The 17,533-nt window shown below is 35.8% G+C and overlaps 1 protein-coding gene across 4 annotated transcripts in view; it reads left to right on the top strand.

The window, feature by feature from the left end:
- Positions 1 to 17,099, top strand: part of rspo1 (R-spondin 1) — a 19,636-nt gene extending 2,537 nt beyond the window's left edge. For 2 of the 4 annotated variants that reach the window (XM_027148866.2, XM_027148867.2), the window contains 5 exons: positions 1,724 to 2,298; positions 5,793 to 5,987; positions 9,146 to 9,289; positions 10,335 to 10,547; positions 16,369 to 17,099. In XM_027148866.2, coding sequence (XP_027004667.2) covers positions 2,202 to 2,298; positions 5,793 to 5,987; positions 9,146 to 9,289; positions 10,335 to 10,547; positions 16,369 to 16,523 — 804 coding nt within the window. In that variant the 5' untranslated portion in view covers positions 1,724 to 2,201 and the 3' untranslated portion in view covers positions 16,524 to 17,099. The remainder of the gene's footprint in view (positions 1 to 1,723; positions 2,299 to 5,792; positions 5,988 to 9,145; positions 9,290 to 10,334; positions 10,548 to 16,368) is intronic. The other 2 variants (XM_047811860.1, XM_027148868.2) reach the window with 2 other exon arrangements.
- Positions 17,100 to 17,533: the final 434 nt, after the last annotated feature.

The following is a 17,533-nucleotide window of genomic DNA, read 5'->3' as shown; positions in this document are numbered from 1 at the left end:
ACATTTTCTTTTAAACCATATGACCATTTGGCTTTTTAGAATCCTGGAAACTATCTTGCATGATGGGTCATCTCTGGAAGTTTCCTTTCTTTTTTAGTTCCAAGGCGATGGCATATCCCAGTGTCAGACATGACACATCGCTCCCAATTAATATCTCAAACAGCAGGCTCTGGGAGTTTTTGGCTCATGCTAATAAATATGAGGAAGGTGTTGAAGACATTTGTCTAATATTCATCATCAAAGACAAATAAACATTGAAATACATTCTCTGGGGCAGAGCAGAAGTTAGAGTGGTGAAAATGATAGAAATGTAAGAGCTTATCCTTAGAGATCTTCATCTAATGGTCGATTTGGAGTATTTTTGTGCCTCCATGTGTGTCTGTATGCAGCTGTGTGTATCTGTGAATGTATGTTGGTCAACGTCTCAGTGTATGTTAACAATCACATTTTTGGCCACACTATCTCCTTTAGGCGAGAGACAGGGAATGTGGCTTTCTGGCTTTTGTTAAGTACTATTCCACTTGATATGTTTTAGGAAGTAACGTGACATTCCGCATTTCTACCACTGTGACGTTCTGTGTGACTTCTCTGAAGTGATTAATCAAAACACCTGCAGGTATAGCAGTATAGGCAATGGGACTGAGTTCACTTTAAAAATGTGGTTTGGATCTAGTGTGCTGTTTGCATGCTACGTTTCACATTTTACAGTATAAACTCAAAGTAATAAACATGGCCAGAATGGAGGGGAAATTTCTAGATATGGTGAAGAAGGTGGGGAAAAAGACATCTATATATACTTCTATCCTTTAACAGATTTAGTATAAATCATTTTTCACAATGTCTTTTTTCAGGCTGAGAAAAATGTAATCCATATAAATTTGATTAATTAATTAAATAGATCAATCTTGGGGTGTATCATATTAAACAGAGTTTCACTAACACTTTGTTAACCAAAGGTATTATTTATTAAAATAATTGTATTGAAAAAGCCGGTGATTTACAAGGAAGGCAAAGGAATCATCTTTAATGTTCTTATTTAATTGTTTGCAGTCCAGTCTACCTTCATGTATTTTAGTATGCTAAGAACCAGTACACGTTCTTTTCTAGATACTGAAACTCGAGGCATGAAGAGTCTCTTGTACAGTTTCAGACTATCTATTGATTTTCACTTGAATTTGAGAGAGAGCTTTTTACATTTCTGTTCCTCTTTCATAAAGTGAGTGTGGGTTAATTTAATAACTGACTCTTGATGTTGCTGTCTTCATAGTGGAGCAGACATGCTTCTGTGCACTCATGCTTTCCACAGATATTGAGTAAACATGTTTTCTACTGTTGAATTGTTAAAGGCATTAACCAAAAACTATTTATGGCATTTTTTTCATAGTGGCACGACTGTTAGACACGAGACACATCTATTGTACTAATGTTGAACTGTTTTAATGTTTAGGAGGAAAACAGAGAATTATGAAAATATTAAATAAAAATAGATCAGAGAATTGGTACTCAAGGGTTTTGCTTAGCCAGTCAAATATTTGTAAAAATAAATAAATAAATAAATAAATAAAACCTTTTTATGGGTGATATTTTGCTATTAAGCTTATTATTGTTATTATTACTGATTATAACTTAAGTAATTAATTAATTTTAATGTTCATATCTAATTGTATTTTTCTACCCCTCGACCACTCCACTCTCATTCACTTTCACCTCTCTCCCATGGCAGGGTTCGGCACTGACAGACACGTTGTTACACATAGGAGTGCAAAAGCTCTCTTCATTTTTGGCACTCCCCCTCCTCCTCCCAGCATCTCTAATAAGACACATGCTCCTGGGCTGGGCTGTTCACTCACACCAGCCTTTCCTGGCTTCTGCTGCTTCACACCACACACTCCTTACAGTCCTGCATGGCTTCATGGGTGAAAGAGCTGTGCCCTTTCTGCTCACACATTCATTATCTCACCATCTATCTCCACACCTGAGTCCAGCACTGCACCCCTACTTCCCTATCATCCTTACCCTCAGCGTTATGGCTTGTGCCGTGGGTGTGTTTGGTTTTGCAGCTGTATTACTCTCTGCCCAAGGAAGGGGAGTCCACAGTGGGCAGTAAGCAGATCCACCTGCCTCATCGTAGTAAAGGGGGACATCTCGTCATATCCGTCTTCCTGCAGGGGGAGTGCCAGCACCGCTGGGCAGCCGGGACTATGCAGCTGGGATTGCTGGTGCTGGTGGTGGTCTTTCTCAGCTCTATGGATTACAGTGACAGCCTCAAACTCCCCAGAGGAAGGAGGCAGAGACACAGTAAGTCATCACATCTCCATTACTCTCATGTGTTTTTTTTTCTTGCAGGTGGTCTTTCTATCTTTTTTGTTTGGTTTTTAATTCAAGATAAATGTGCTTTACTGGAATGACTGGCAGAGCAGTGCTTTTGGTTAACAAAAAAGAAATGTACATGATCTATCACTTCAGCTGGGATAATATAGAATCATAATATATAATGTATAACTGCTATAAACAGCCTTGTATGCTGTCTCTGTCTCTCATCACAAGGTAGTGGTTGGCTAGTGGTACAGCACAGAGCTCTATTTGTTAATATAACTGCAGCTAAAGGTAAATATATATTACAGTTGTTTATTTTAAACACATATTGTCTGCCCTCATGGTTAGTTTGAGTTACAATTTTTCCTCTTTAAGTGCTTTGGCTCTGTTAGATTATGTTAAGCTTCCTGTAGTCAGTTTGTGTCAGACTCTTGTAGTCAGAGTGTGTATCATTCAACTAAGTGTTTTCTGATGTATTATTATGAATTGGACAAACAGAACTTTTTAAAATTTCGTAATATTATGGCTTACAGTACTTGTAAACATATATAAATAGATCTGACCCAGGTATATTTATGGTTATTGTTTCAGATTGTAGTTTAGATTTTGGCAAGATTATATGCGCCTGTATTATAAGGCTTGGATATAAAACTTCTGAATTACTAGATAGAAAATTTAGAAAAAACAAATAATTATTGCTAAAGATCAAACTAAGCAAAATAAATGACAGTTAGTGGCAAATTTTTTGAAAAATAAATAAATAAATAAATAGGGTTATCTCTCTATATAATTGTATAATCCTTGTATAAAAATTTATCAGTGTATAAACTCTCACTAGAGCATGACAAAGATATTAAAATAATTTCGGCTTGCAATACAGCTTCTAAAAATAGGCAGTGAAGTACAAATGTGTGGACTGATTTTATGGCTTGTTCATTAACATACTTGTCATGTTTCTGACATTACCACAGAGTAATACCAAAGTGTTAGATAATTATTTCCTGCATCACAGAAGTTTACAGATTGAAATAAATCCTAAACCTTATTCACCCATGAGACTGAAACCCACAACAATATTTCTTTTAATATTATTTTATCAAATTGATATATAAATGGTTTGACAACTGCTATTTCACAACATACTATGCTACTAGCAATTTTTTGTACTTTTTTGCCAACCTGAAAAAGTCTGAATCAGTGCAACCAATCCAAATCCAACCTGAGTGTTGTGGCAAAAGTACAGACTGCTTATGTAATGATGGAAATAATGTCATATACCTTATTTATAGTAGCAATAAAAATGACATACAGGGTTTTCCAAAATTTGGCTAGCTGTTTAATTCTCTTATTGATGGGACGTTCATCAAAAACATTTCTAGTTGTAAAGTTTAAATACACCACACACCTGTATTTAAAAATTTACCGCAAATCCTAATATTGTTTCAGAAAACTTACCGTGTAATCACTAATCATTATTGGTTTGGGACTCCTCCAGAACTTGGATTTTAGCAATATCACCAAGAGACTTCATCACACTGTCACTATTTGAAACAGCTTCCCACACAGCTGCATTCATGAAAACTCAGATTTGTGTGCTTTCTGACTTTTGGGTTAGAAATTTTTCTGTTGTGATGTTCAGCTAAGCTGTTGGAGATCTCTGCTTATATTTAAGGAGAAGAGCAGGGGTTCATTTTCCTCAGCTCATTATTAAGTCCAGGAGAGTTCAGCAAAAGCACAAAGCAGGGTGCAGTTTTATGTTAGATCAATTAGTAGATGTTTTTTGTTGAAGCTACTCCAGATTTTGTTCGTCATGATGAGCGTACGCTCACATTCCCGGTCTGCTATAAAATAATATCATTCAGTACAGAAGTAGTCGTTGTGGTCTTCATTTGTATTGTGTTGAGCTAACTGGTATTCCATAAACCCAATCCAAACAGTGATTTCACTGAACCATCTATCATGTTAGTTCTATATTTGTTGTTTCTCCTGAGAGAGTTTTCTTTTAACTCTGAGGGAGGGAAAGGAATGCAGTAAGAAGAATGCTGTTCTGCTGGATGAGGATCTGGACCAGAACTGTAAAGGGTCCAGTAGATGATTTAGACTCATATTGATTTGAAACTTCTGAGACAGGATTCTGAGCTTCATAAGTGAACAGTATGGCTCTTTTGGTTGCTATTTTGTTGATAACAAGGCAAGAACTGTCATCTCTGTTTTTTTTTATTTTTTATTAAGATGCATGATTTATATTTAGGTGATGAATCTTTAGAACACAAAGTGGAACCAGGAAAATGTTTTACACAGCTTTCAGCACTGTGTTAAACACTTGTTAGGATGAGAAAAAGCACAGCAGGTTCTTGTTCGATGTTAGAACTAAGCTGCTAAACTGTACCTGTACAATAAAAAATGATATCTAACACTCAACATGCCCTAATAGGATGCACATCCATGCATTTTTGATAAATATTGTGGGATAACAGAATTATGGCTTACTGCTTGCATGCAACCCTGTGCCATATTGCAGAGGTCACACTGGGTACAGCTTATTCACAAGGGTTTATTTTTGACGCTTTTACCATCCACTTTATCTTTACGAGACAGATTGTGTAGATGAATTGCACTAAGAGTGTGTATATTTAGACCTGATAGCCCATAGAACTGTAAATCAGTGCAGATGACCGTGGTTTTGACAGCAACTGGCCTCAGAAACAGGATGTGCATTTTGTGTAATCATTTATTTATGCTATTGGCTACAGAGACTAAAGTTTTTGGACTGTGCTGGAAGAGAAACTGCAAGCATGTATGCATGAATGATGAATGTGAGCATTTGCGTGAGGTTATTTATTGGTGTCAGTTGTCAGGTTTGTGAGTGTTTGTGTTTCTGGAATGATAGGAAACTATATCTAGTGAAAAAAATAGAAGCGGTTTGTGATTTTTTCTCTTCCATAAGCATTCCGATTTTATTACTGAAGTTGCTGTGATGGCTGAGTCACTGTGTGTTCACCCGTAAGGGGTGTGATATCAATACCTGATCTGCAGTACACCAGTATGAGATGTCCTTCCAGAAACATGCACGCTTCTATAAAAAAATCTGTTCGGTATTTGTGACAGGCTGGTTCAAGTAAATAGTGTAAAGAGACTTCAAACAATGTGGTTCTACTGTGTTCTACTTAAGTGTGCTCTGATTTGAATTAGCTGCAGACATTAGCATGTGTAACAAGATTAATGACTGCTGTGTTTATTGCCTTGTGCCATAAAGCACCTTTAAGGGAAAAGTGAATGTCTTATACTCCCTTAGAAGTGCTTTAGGCCATGAGGCAATAAACTTGGCAATGATTAATCTTGATGTTGATGTGAAAGTTGATGTGAACATAGAAGACTATCTTGTTTTCTATTTGCTTTTTGCATTTAGTATTAATGTTAGAATGATTTGAACTAATAGACACACAGTAATATCATCCAATAATTTTGTGCCCCAGCAGCTAGTACCGAAGGGCCGGCATCATGCTCCAGTGGCTGTGAAAGCTGCTCCGAATACAACGGATGCACAAAATGTCGACCACGGCTTTTCATCCTCCTGGAAAGAAATGACATTCGTCAAACAGGGGTGTGTCTTGCCACTTGTCCTGTTGGATATTACGGCATTCGAAATCGGGATGTAAACAGGTGCACACGTGAGTATTAGTTTGTTTTTGAAACATTATTCTAGAGAGTCTGTCTGATCTTTATGTAATTAATGGAACATTTAACCTAAGCAGGGTTTAAGCTTGGAGCAACTAGCAGTAACTGAAAGTCTGCTCCAAAGCTTGAGTTTCCTGCCAACCAGAGCTCCACCAGTGGCATTAAATCAGTGTGTCTTACTGAGCCAGTGATCTGTTTTCTCTTACTTTGTGGGTGAAAAACAGGATTAGGGGAAAAATCAAAAGCAAAACACTGGTAGTAACTGTTTGTCTCTGTAAGGAAGTCTACATAAATACTTTGGTCTGTTAATACAGAGTACATGTAAGTTCACCAAACTGACCACATTTTTTTACTTAAGCATTTAGATCTCTCTATGCTGTTAAGCAGATTTGACTATTAGTTTATTCTGTCATTCTATTATGTTAATAATAATGAGAACAAGAATAATAAAATAGAGGTCTATGATGTTCTGAGGCTGAATTATTGCCATGTGGGAATGTTTTACTACGACTGAAAATAATCTCTTGTACTGTATGTCTTTGTGTATAGTCTTGTCTTCTGTTTTTATCTCATGCAGCTGCATGTGATCCTTCGTCATGGGCAAATGTCCGACGAATATGTATGTATATGTATGATCCTTCATCCTGGTCAAATACTGTACCTTGTAAAGCGTCCTTGAGCTTGGGAAAGGTGCTATATAAATTAAACATATTATTATTATTATTATTATTATTAGCAGTGAAGGGTATTGCCCGGCAGTGTTTGTGTTTCAAAAAATGAAGCCATGGTTTTTCTCACACTGGAGATAATCACCCTTTTCTTTAATCCTTCATACCAGTAGGGTATCTCAATGGCATTATAAGAATTTCCTTCATCCAGCCCTTGAAATATACAACCGATTATGGTTAGGGTGTGAGATGAATTTAGTTCAGTTTAAATCAGTTCAGTTGTATTCTTCTTTAAATTGTATGTCATAGTGCATAGTTTAAACATATTCACAAAATGTTTTAGTACTGTATGTCCACTAATCAGGTTTCCCATAAATATTACTATTCCAAATACTGGATTTAATTTATTACTATTTACTATGATTCTACTTTAACATAAATTTTACATTAGAACGGTTGTTGTTTACTTACCTCTGTTATGGAATTATAACAATAATTTAATCGATAGATAATTTGTTTATTCTCATGGTGTCAAAAGTGAATCTAAAATATGCCCAAAAAGACTCATGCTGTTGTGCTGAATTCAGTTACAGTGCATGTTTGCCTTTCTTTTTTTTTCAACCTTGCTACTTTTCTTGTTACATTCCCTGGCTTATGTCCTTGAATTAAATTAAATTAAATTGGCTGCTGGTATTGATTTTCTTCTATTAAAATCTAACCAGACAGGATTTTAAGCTACATTTCATTCTAAATTTTCAGTAATGCTCAGACCATTCAATTCTTAATTGAATCTATTTTAATTAAGGTCATAAAATTAAGTGCTTTTACCATTTTTTACATCTTGCCTGATGTTCACTTGGTTTACTATTTCCATTTGGATACATGTGTATACGAATAAAACATTACATGACTTTAGTGATTGCGAAACACATTGTTGGTAGGTGTCTGTTTTTCATTTCCACTGGGTTCATAATTGCCCTCTATTAAAAAGTAGTTTAGATGTTTGACTATAGACGCTGAACTTGTAATGAGCTGAACACACGTCTAATGTGCAGACGTTTGGACTAGATGTGTTCAGTTCACCCCTTAACTGTTTTTTTAAGAGAAGATGCTTCTAAAAGGTTCGGATATTATTTATGGCTTAGCTTAATGCCTACATATAATTTTCCTAGATGAGTGTCATGCCCCATCTTAAACAATAAGATTAAACAAACAGTCATTCAGCCTGCACATTTCACATCACACATAATATTTAAAGAATCTTAGTAATACACCGAAGACATTTGGGTTTGAGATCAAAGGATGAATTTGGGACAATCAGAACTTTAGCTTTACTTTCCTGATATTTACATCTGAATGTGTCAAACAGGTCGGCCAATGAAACAACCCCAATTTCGAGAAATGCAAAGACCATAACACAAGATGCAAGCCACTCATCATCTATGAGCATCAGAATGGAATTTGCAAAGACGTTCTGTGATGATCAACAAAAGTTGTGGAACCAAGATAAACTCCTAACTGAATGACAGCCCAACATTTTGAAGAAAAAATGCATCTTTGTTAACATGATCCAGAACATACAATCTTAAACAATGTCTGTCAGACAGTGCCGGTAGTGTGATGTCTTGGGTTTGCAAGGCTGCTTCAGGAATAGGTTCCCTAATTTTTTATTGATGATCTAACTCATGATAGCAGCAACAAAACAAATTCAGAAGTCACCAGAAACATTCTGTCTGCCAATAAAGAGAAATAGATTCAATCTAATTGGGAGAGACTTCATCATGTGGCAAGACATTAACCCAAAACACACTGCCAACAGAACAAAGCACTTCATTAGACTTTGTAGGCTGGCCAAGTCAATCACCAGACTATAACCCAGTTAAACATGCATTTTAACTTCTGCAAAGAAGGTTGAACAGAAAAATCCCCAAAACAAACAATGGAAAGCTCTTGCAGAACAAGCCTGCCAAAGCATCACAAAAGAATGCAACAGTTTGGTGATGTCAGTGGGTCGCCAGCTTGATGCAATTTTGCAAGCAAGGGATAAGCTTCCAAATGTTGTTATTAACTGTAATTTACTTTAAGACTATTTCACCTATAATTGGGTGGCTTGCCACCAAAGCCACCATGTTCTAGGTTGTTTAAGAGATCTAGCTCTGAATATCAGGAAATGAAATTTGAAATACACATAATAATAATAAATGTAGATCATTTTAAGACATCATCTTATATTAATCATTTAATCTCAAACCCAAATGTTTGTAAGTGTATAGCAAAAATAAAACACTTGGCCTTTCTGTTCCAATACTTTATCTAGGTGAATGTATATAATATACTGCAGCTTTAGTAATCACAATACGGGATGGATAAATATATAGATAGACAGATTGATAAACAGATAGATAAGACACAAAGCATGACATAACAAATATACTTGTAAGCTATTACACAGGTTTCCATGATTTTATTTCCCTTTCTTTCAGAATGCAAAATAGAAAACTGCACTGACTGTTTCAGTCGAACATTTTGTGCTAAATGTAAGGAGGGCTTATATTCATACAGTGGCCGGTGTTACCACAGCTGCCCCGAAGGCTTAATTACTGTCAACAGCACCATGGAGTGTGTAGGTGAGTGATGCTGATTTGTATTTCTAATCTTTTGTTCCTATATGCATTGTGTATTCCTCAGCTGTATGTAACTGATCCTCTTTAATGTACATAATGTTAAATAAAGTCAGGTTGATTTGATCTAGTAATGAATACCAATTGGTACTAATATATTCGATCTATTCAGAAAATTCAGCTCTCCAAACCTGTGATAAAGATTCTTTCCACAAAATCTTGCTGTGAGTTATAGCTTTGGGATGACAGAGTAGACAGTAGTAGAAATTACACCACTTTTATATAAAGTGGTATTTGAGATTGGTGGACATTCAAGAAATGAAACATGGGGAAGGAAGACATGGATATTATTGGGGTACACAGAATGAACTTCACTTGGGATTCTCTGCTCTTTCTTAAAGAGCACATCCAACTCACATTATTTTATAATATCACCTTTCATTTACTGCAAAGCAATCATGGTATTGGCAGAAGAGCAGGCCTGGTGGAATACTCTGTTCTCTCTTTTTTTCCTGTGGTTTCTCAATCCCCAGCAAACAAAACCTTGGAGAGAGGCCTGCTGGATGATTTGAACTTTATTGATTTGTATTGAAAATTGTTCTGTCAAAAGCAAGCAAACCCAGTGCTAATAGTATTACTCTCAGGGCCCGAGCTCTGGCTCTTCCAAGATGCTTGGCTTTTAACTCCTAAGGTAACATTTTGGCATCAGCCATGGTGTCTTATCTTAATCAATACTCATGAAAACCTCAATAAGAAAAAAAACTTTGTATGCAATTGAAAACAGCTGAGAATACATGAAAGTCTTAGCGGAATTTGACAGTGTCTCATAAGGTCAGATAAAAACAAAACCTGCCACAAATAATCATAACAAATTTTCTCTCATTTACTGAAGCGAAGTAAGACTATGAGTGATGTTGGATATTACCAATCTGAATCTTTGCCATGAAGTCCTTTGGGTTCACTGATATGTTTTTCCACAATATTTGTTAAAATATTTGCCTCTTAGGAGCAAGGAATATATAATTCACTTTATCCTTGTTGTACATTCTAGTGCGATGTGAGCTGGGTGAATGGAGTCCATGGGGCCCTTGCATGAAGAAAAACAAAACATGTGGTTTCAAAAAGGGCAGCCAAAGCCGTAGGCGGGAGCCTACACAGCCCCCTAGTCTGACCACAATCAGTGGCTCTGCATCTCTTTCTACCTGTGCACCTGAGAGCGAGACACAGAAATGCAGTGTGCCGAAGAGAATCCCCTGTGGAAAAGGTAAGTTTGAGGGAGACAGTCAGGCTACATGGCTCATGCAAATTTAAAGATATGAAGTTTTATGTACAGCATATATAAGAATAAGCCCTGGCTTCAAATATTTGCTTTCCGAAACTGAAGAAGAGAGATCAGATGTATATCTGTTAGCAGTCAACACATGTAACCATGGCAACCTCCACAAGCACCCTCAGGGTATCCTAAGTAAACTTCTTTTCCATAAAACTGGATGCAGAATATTTTTACACACGCAGCTTGGGCATCCATAAGCTAGGTTAAATGTATGATACAATGATCATTACAAATGTTTACATGTAAAGCTGATTTATTTTATTGTTTTTGCAGAAATCGACATGTTGAACTATTTAAACCTAAAATGTGTAATTTATTTCTCAATTTACTTCTTAAACGGAAACCTTAACTCACCTTTCTTGAATTTCAAAACATGTTTTTATCATTTCCCAGCAGATAGGTGATTAATACTTTTGGCAAAAGGAAACAATATTTTACATTTATATGAAAAATAGCACCTTTAACTGGTCAGTTTGCTTCAGTAACAAACAATAACACGGCAGCATTATGCGTCAATACTTTTACAGGAGGTGCTCTGATGTCTTTGAGTCGGACTGTTTATTAACCCATAACTTTTGCTTGACCTGTCATTAACACAGAGCACACTAGATTTCAGTATTACTTAAGTTTCTTCTCTTACTTCATGTGGACTAACGAGCATGTACTTCTTCAGGATTAGTAGGCTCCATGGTGCACCGGATATGACAGCACCATCTGAGAAATGAAAGGCAAATTTACACTGCATGACGCCCTCCTTGTGGAAAGAATTTCAACCTTGGGTCCATAAGCATAATTAACAGTGAAATATTATAAACTACCTCATAAAAGTGTTACAATGCCTGCCAAATTTCTACTTGACTACATGTCGGAAAGAGAGTGGTAAGATACAGGGCCATATTGCTCAGATGGGGATTGACATGTGCAAGTTTTTTTTTTTAGTTATTATTTAAAACAAACAAACAAGCAAACAAACAAAAACATAGCTGTGGTATATGATAGAGCTGAGTCTAATTTTCCCCTCTCTGTTTTTCAATCTCATATTTTAACTTAGGTCTGTGGTGTGAATACGGGAGAAATCATTCTGTTCTGTAAATTAACGTGTAGATTTTTCATGTGCGTAAATTTGCACCATGTGTTAAATTAACAAGGCTGTGAATACATCTGCTACAATTGGCTGACATGGCTGCTGTAAAAATCACAGGGGGGCAGCTCTTGTATAACATCAGTGATTTACTGGTCTGCAGATCTCACGCTTTGTGTCGATTTGGCCGAGCTCTCACTCTTTCCCTCCCTTTTCCTGTAGCTTAATAAATAGGGTTGCACGAAAACAGAATTTGCTGAGCGAGTCATTGCCTTTGTCAGGCACCAGTGTTTAGGTTGGATTGAGGGGAGCTGTAACCACTGCTGTCATAAATAAATAGAGCACCATTAGTACTTTATCAGAGGTGAGCTAATGACTGTCCTGCACACTGAGCCTGAGGCTAGGATTCCACTCCTGCTTAGTGATGGGTACTTGGTCTCTTTAAATTCATGCTAGCATGCAAATAATCGTTACTAAATACTTTTTGTGTGTATAAGTGCTTTCTAAAAGTGAACAATATTCTTAGAGACCCAATTAAACCAGAATAAGCTATGCAAAACCACACAAATGCCTGGAACTCTTCAGGTTAACAAATCTGCAGGAAAGTAATAATCACACGCAATGTCTAATTGTTTCATTTTGTGCCAGTTCCTTGTTCTAAAATCATAAGAAATCCACATTATTATGGATTTTGTTGCAAGAGTCAAACTCTATTAAACTGTTAAATGTTTAGAAGTGTGCTGCCAATATAAGCCTTTAAAAAGGAAAACTTGATTATACATTGAGAGTATGAGATCACTATAACGTTCAGTGACATTCTGACCATGAAATGAAAGACTAAAGGTTATCATTTTTAAATATTAGTGCACATTTATTGAGCAAGGGATAGTCAGAATAATTTTATTACAATGCAAAAAAAAAATTAAAAAAAATATGAATTTCACAAAACCTTGACAATCAGACAAAAACACAGTGGGCCATATTCAGAGCTGGCAATCAGAGTCTGAAAGTTATGTCAATATTTATGTGGGAAAAAGTTACATGTATTAGAAATGAGTTAAGCAACTGCTTAAGTCTAAGTGTACATTTGAGATTAATCAAATGACCTGCCAGAGTAAAAGCATCTGAGAATTTCAGTAGCTTCTAAAACATTAGCTTTCAACACAAGTACTTGCCTTTATGCCTCAAAAATGCAGACAGAAGCAGGAAATATTTTTAAGACACAAATATTATTAAGAGGAGTGATATCCTCACCAGGGTGCTTATTGTTCCCAGGATAAATCATTGAATAAACGATTGGTAGTGGCAAAAGACCATTTAAAAATAAAAATATAAAATACGAATGAAAAAATAAGAAATTAAATTGTCTAATTGTCTAATTGTCTCGTATATGGTCACATATGGCACATTCAGCACATTTCTTCAGTCAAATACTATAACAAACTTTTTCTTTTAAAACTGTTAAAATGACTGAATGTAGTAATTCATGAAATATCAGAGCATTTTAAAAGACATTATAAAATCTGATTATGAAAAGGTAATGAAATGAAAGGTAATGAAAGTAAAAATGGCCTGGGGAAAACTTTCACATCATATAATTTTGACAATTTCCTATATGAAGTTTTGAAAACTTCCTTGAAATGAGATAGTTGTGTTTATCTAAGCAAGAATGAAACTGAAGCTATGACAGTCTGAATACATCCAATAGTTAAAAAGAGAAAACTGCATTGGTGATATGCATGTAATTTATTATGCAATGCAAGATACAAATATTTGATCATTTATATTAATTCATTATGAAGAATATCACTAATCTTCAGTAAACTCTTCATCCTGAACAGAAAAAGGACAAGTCAGAGATGGGCAGGAAAATGCTTCACAACAGAAAATAAAAGCCAGATAAAGTAAGCAGAAAAGAATAATGAATGAATGTCAGCCAGTAATGATGAAATGGAAATGAATGGTATAGTCTGGTATTTTGGTAGCAGAAAAAAATGATGATTAAATAATACAAAAATAGTTTATATGTAAATTTAATGCCCCCTACTGTACACTCACTATTTCAAGCAGAGCCCCAGGTTACTAAAAGCTAGTCTCTCATTTACAGCATTTAGCTTACATTTTTATTTCAATTTACACAACTGAGCAATTGAGGGTTAAATGGGCCTAGCAGTGGCCCCTTAGTGGACCTGCGATTCAAACTAATGACCTTCTGATCAGTAAACCAACACCTTAAACACTAGGCTATGACATCCCTCTAGACCTAATAATAGCCTTAACTCTTTTCCCCAATTAAATAACTAATTATTACAATACGATAAACTATCATCAATTCACGATGAGTTAATAACACTCATCGTTAGCAAAATCATAACAGTAACATAACATCATAACAAAATATAAATACTAAGAATAACACAAATGTATAATTATACGTAAGAAACAGGAGGATGTTGAATAAATGTATGTCTTCCACAAAAAAAAAAAGAAGCAAAATAAAACTCACATTAAGTTTAATTTCTCAGAATATACATAATCTCAACTATGGCACACAAACGTCGTCACAACTAGTAAACTCAACTGCGTAAGCGCCAACAGCGACTCCCGCATTCTACTTTGGCGGGGAACAATTAAACATTCATCCAAAGTAAAATTACAGGAAACAAAATAAACATGCAGTAAGATAAACTAATGGTTTAGCAACTAAAGCTTTCTTTCTCAGTTCTGTCAGACCGGGAGCTCCTTACTTACATGGCAAACAACAACAAACTGAAAACTTTTTTCTTTGAACTCTTGGCCTAATTCAACAAAACCTCCTGCCATTCTTAAACAACTAACAATGATGTTATGGTGGAAATATACAGTAATTAAACCAATTATCATTTACTGAACAAACCTATTGGTTAAAAGCGCATGCTTCCCCAGTACACAAACTTGAACAGATTCTTTCAGAACACATACACAATTAAATATGTGATGATATATTATCAAAAATGCATAGCTAATTGAGAGGGTTCAAACTTTTTTTTTTAGGTATTATGTGTGTGGCAGTCTGGAAGAAACTGTTGGATGCTGTGGTAGCTAAATTCTGCCAGAAAGACTCAAGAAGGCCATTTCTTGCCAAAATAGAGATTTTCTGGCCTGTAACATACTTTGACAGCTCAAGTGTATGAAACCAAAATATGATTTCACCAAAACAACATGGAAATGTTTTTCATTACTTTTTAAGCTTTCCTGAGCTATCTTCTTACACACTTTCATGTTGTATAAAAAAACAGATCAACAACTGCAGTGTTAGAGATAGCAAGGATTTATATGTAAATGACATGCTTTGATAATCTTTGGAAAGCTATATGATGTAGTTAAATATAAATCTAACCAATTTAGTTTGTAATTAGATATCTGCTGTCAAAATATCTATGATGTGCCCACACTGCATTTGGAATGGAACAAATAAATGTGTTTTTCCCCTTTTCACTTTTGTGGTAATCAGAAATTAAATATGCTATAAAGTTACTTGTAGATGTGATACATGCCAAAGAGAAACATTTTTCAGTTAAAAATTACTGTATCTTGTGGAGAAAAACATGGCAGACTTTCACACAAATATTAATCAATTATATTAGGAAAAAAGATCTGAAATAGTGACCCAAAGACATTCAAGCTTTACACCTTATCACTTAGAGGATAGTAGACAATCTTTGTGCTTATATAATAGTTTCGTAAAAACCATTCCCCACCACCAAAGTCAGCAGACTGCTATCAAGACACAGAACAGACAAAGGCCTTAAGATGAACAGTACCCTGGTTGAAGAGGACAGGATGGCTGTAAGGCTCATGTCATTAAACATGGAGCAAATGCTCTCCAGCCCCATATGAGTGTTGACTTGGTTTCCAAGAAACATCTAGAATCACAACACCAACTTCATAACAAACATCAGTCAGCACAGAGGCCCTGACTTCCCTTTACAGTAGTGCTGGTGAGACTGTGGCCTGCGCTCCTTTTCCTTTGATTTGTATTTGTCCATGTTGTGGTTGAGGTGATTCTTGGAACCTAACCAGCCTGGTTCAGATGTTACATATTGCATATGAGTCTGCTTCTACATGTATGACTTCTGAACCCCACTGTAATAACATTTTAAACAGTTAATCTCAGACCTGTTGAATATCCTATGATATAATCAGGCCTTTCATCTGGCACTTTTCACTTTCATACTTTGTGTTATTTTTCCTTTCTGACCCTATGACTGTGACAATTTCTAATGGATGTTTGTACTGATGAAGTGGTTATGTGCTTAAAATAAGTGACAGATGCATACACACAAGGCTTTGTTGAGAGTGTGTGAGGACTGTTGGGAAAGCAGCTCACCTCTAGTGCAGGGTATTAGGGTGTCAGGTTCTTGATAGTTATTCTCAGGGCCACGGTTATGGCTTATATGCAGGCTGCTGTTGTATGTCTACTGTCGACTTTAAGCTGTGCTGTCTTGCATCATGATGGCATTTAGAAACTGCTGCACACTTTTTCTTTACAAGCAATGTTGATTAAAAGTAAAAAATATTTGGGAAAATGTGCAGTTAATTAGTCTCATGCTTGATTAGTGTAGAGTTGTTAAAATAAATCCAGGAAGCTGTAAATTATTGCACTAACATTCTTTTGCTTGTCTTAATCAGGAGACAAGGGGACAACGCCTAAGAACCAAGGAACATTAAATGGCAAAAACCGTGGCCGGGACTCAAAGGAAAGTAATAGAGGTGGAGGCAAGAGGAGAAAAGCCCAAAGTCCAGCTACTACTGCTCCATCAGTGATAACAAGCACCATCACTTGACCTGACAGTGGCATATGGTGGACTAAAAAATGGAAAGAAGATGGTCCACCCTGAAAGGCTGCTGAGTGTTACTTTATGGTGACACTATCAGACTGAAGTTGAAAAGGAATAATACTGCTGCTGCACATTCATGAAAATGCTCAAAGGGAACTGGAGGATTGCTGCAATAAGTAATAAAATGTGTACAGTTTATGTTACACATAGGGAAATGATGTTTCTTTGTGCATTTGGAAGCACTTTGAAGACCGCCCCTATGAAGGATCATTCTATTGTAAACAATGTTTTGTTGCTGAAATGCTTTGTATGTCTCGCTTTTATATTTGACTACAGACGTCTATGCCCACATTATGAAAGACACTTCAAATGAGCTCTTCCTTCCATATGCTGACTTATGCACATTTGCAGTACATTAGCTTATTGCTCTTTTCCAAATCTTACATCGATTCATTCTCTAGTGTTGGCTATGCTTTATTTTGTGAAAGGTACCAATCAAAAGGAATTAACACTTCTTTATTTTCTTGTTATATAATGAAACCAATGCAAATCACTGGAACAAATTTCTGTAAAAAAACAAAATATATATATATATATATATATATATATATTATAATTTTTAGATATTTGGACAAAATGATTAAAAATCAGAAACAATAGTATGTCTAAAGATATGACAAACATAATAATTGGTTTCTTAACTAAAGCTATTAATTTTTCACTCTTAGCTGTTTATGTATAACAAAATGCTGATAAAAAAAAACAATACGCCACACAAATCGAGTAATGAATGTATATTTGATTTGGCTGGGAGCAGTGAGCTGTGTTTCTGATCAGACGGAAAGATGGATAAACATTGTCTGAATGTGCAGAAGATTTTGTGAGGAATTGCATGTAACGCACACCTGTGTTGGGTCAGACTATGAGTGTGTTTGTGTGTGTGTGTGTGTGTGTGTGTGAGGGAGAGAGAAAGAGAGAGAGAGAGAGAAAGAGAGAGAAAGAGAGAGAGAGAGAGA

The sequence above is a fragment of the Tachysurus fulvidraco genome, chromosome 3 (genome assembly GCF_022655615.1).
Source record: "Tachysurus fulvidraco isolate hzauxx_2018 chromosome 3, HZAU_PFXX_2.0, whole genome shotgun sequence".
In the NCBI taxonomy this organism is placed as follows: Eukaryota; Metazoa; Chordata; class Actinopteri; order Siluriformes; family Bagridae; genus Tachysurus; species Tachysurus fulvidraco.
Note: the sequence above shows the minus strand (reverse complement) of the source record. Positions and strands in the feature narration are given on the sequence as shown.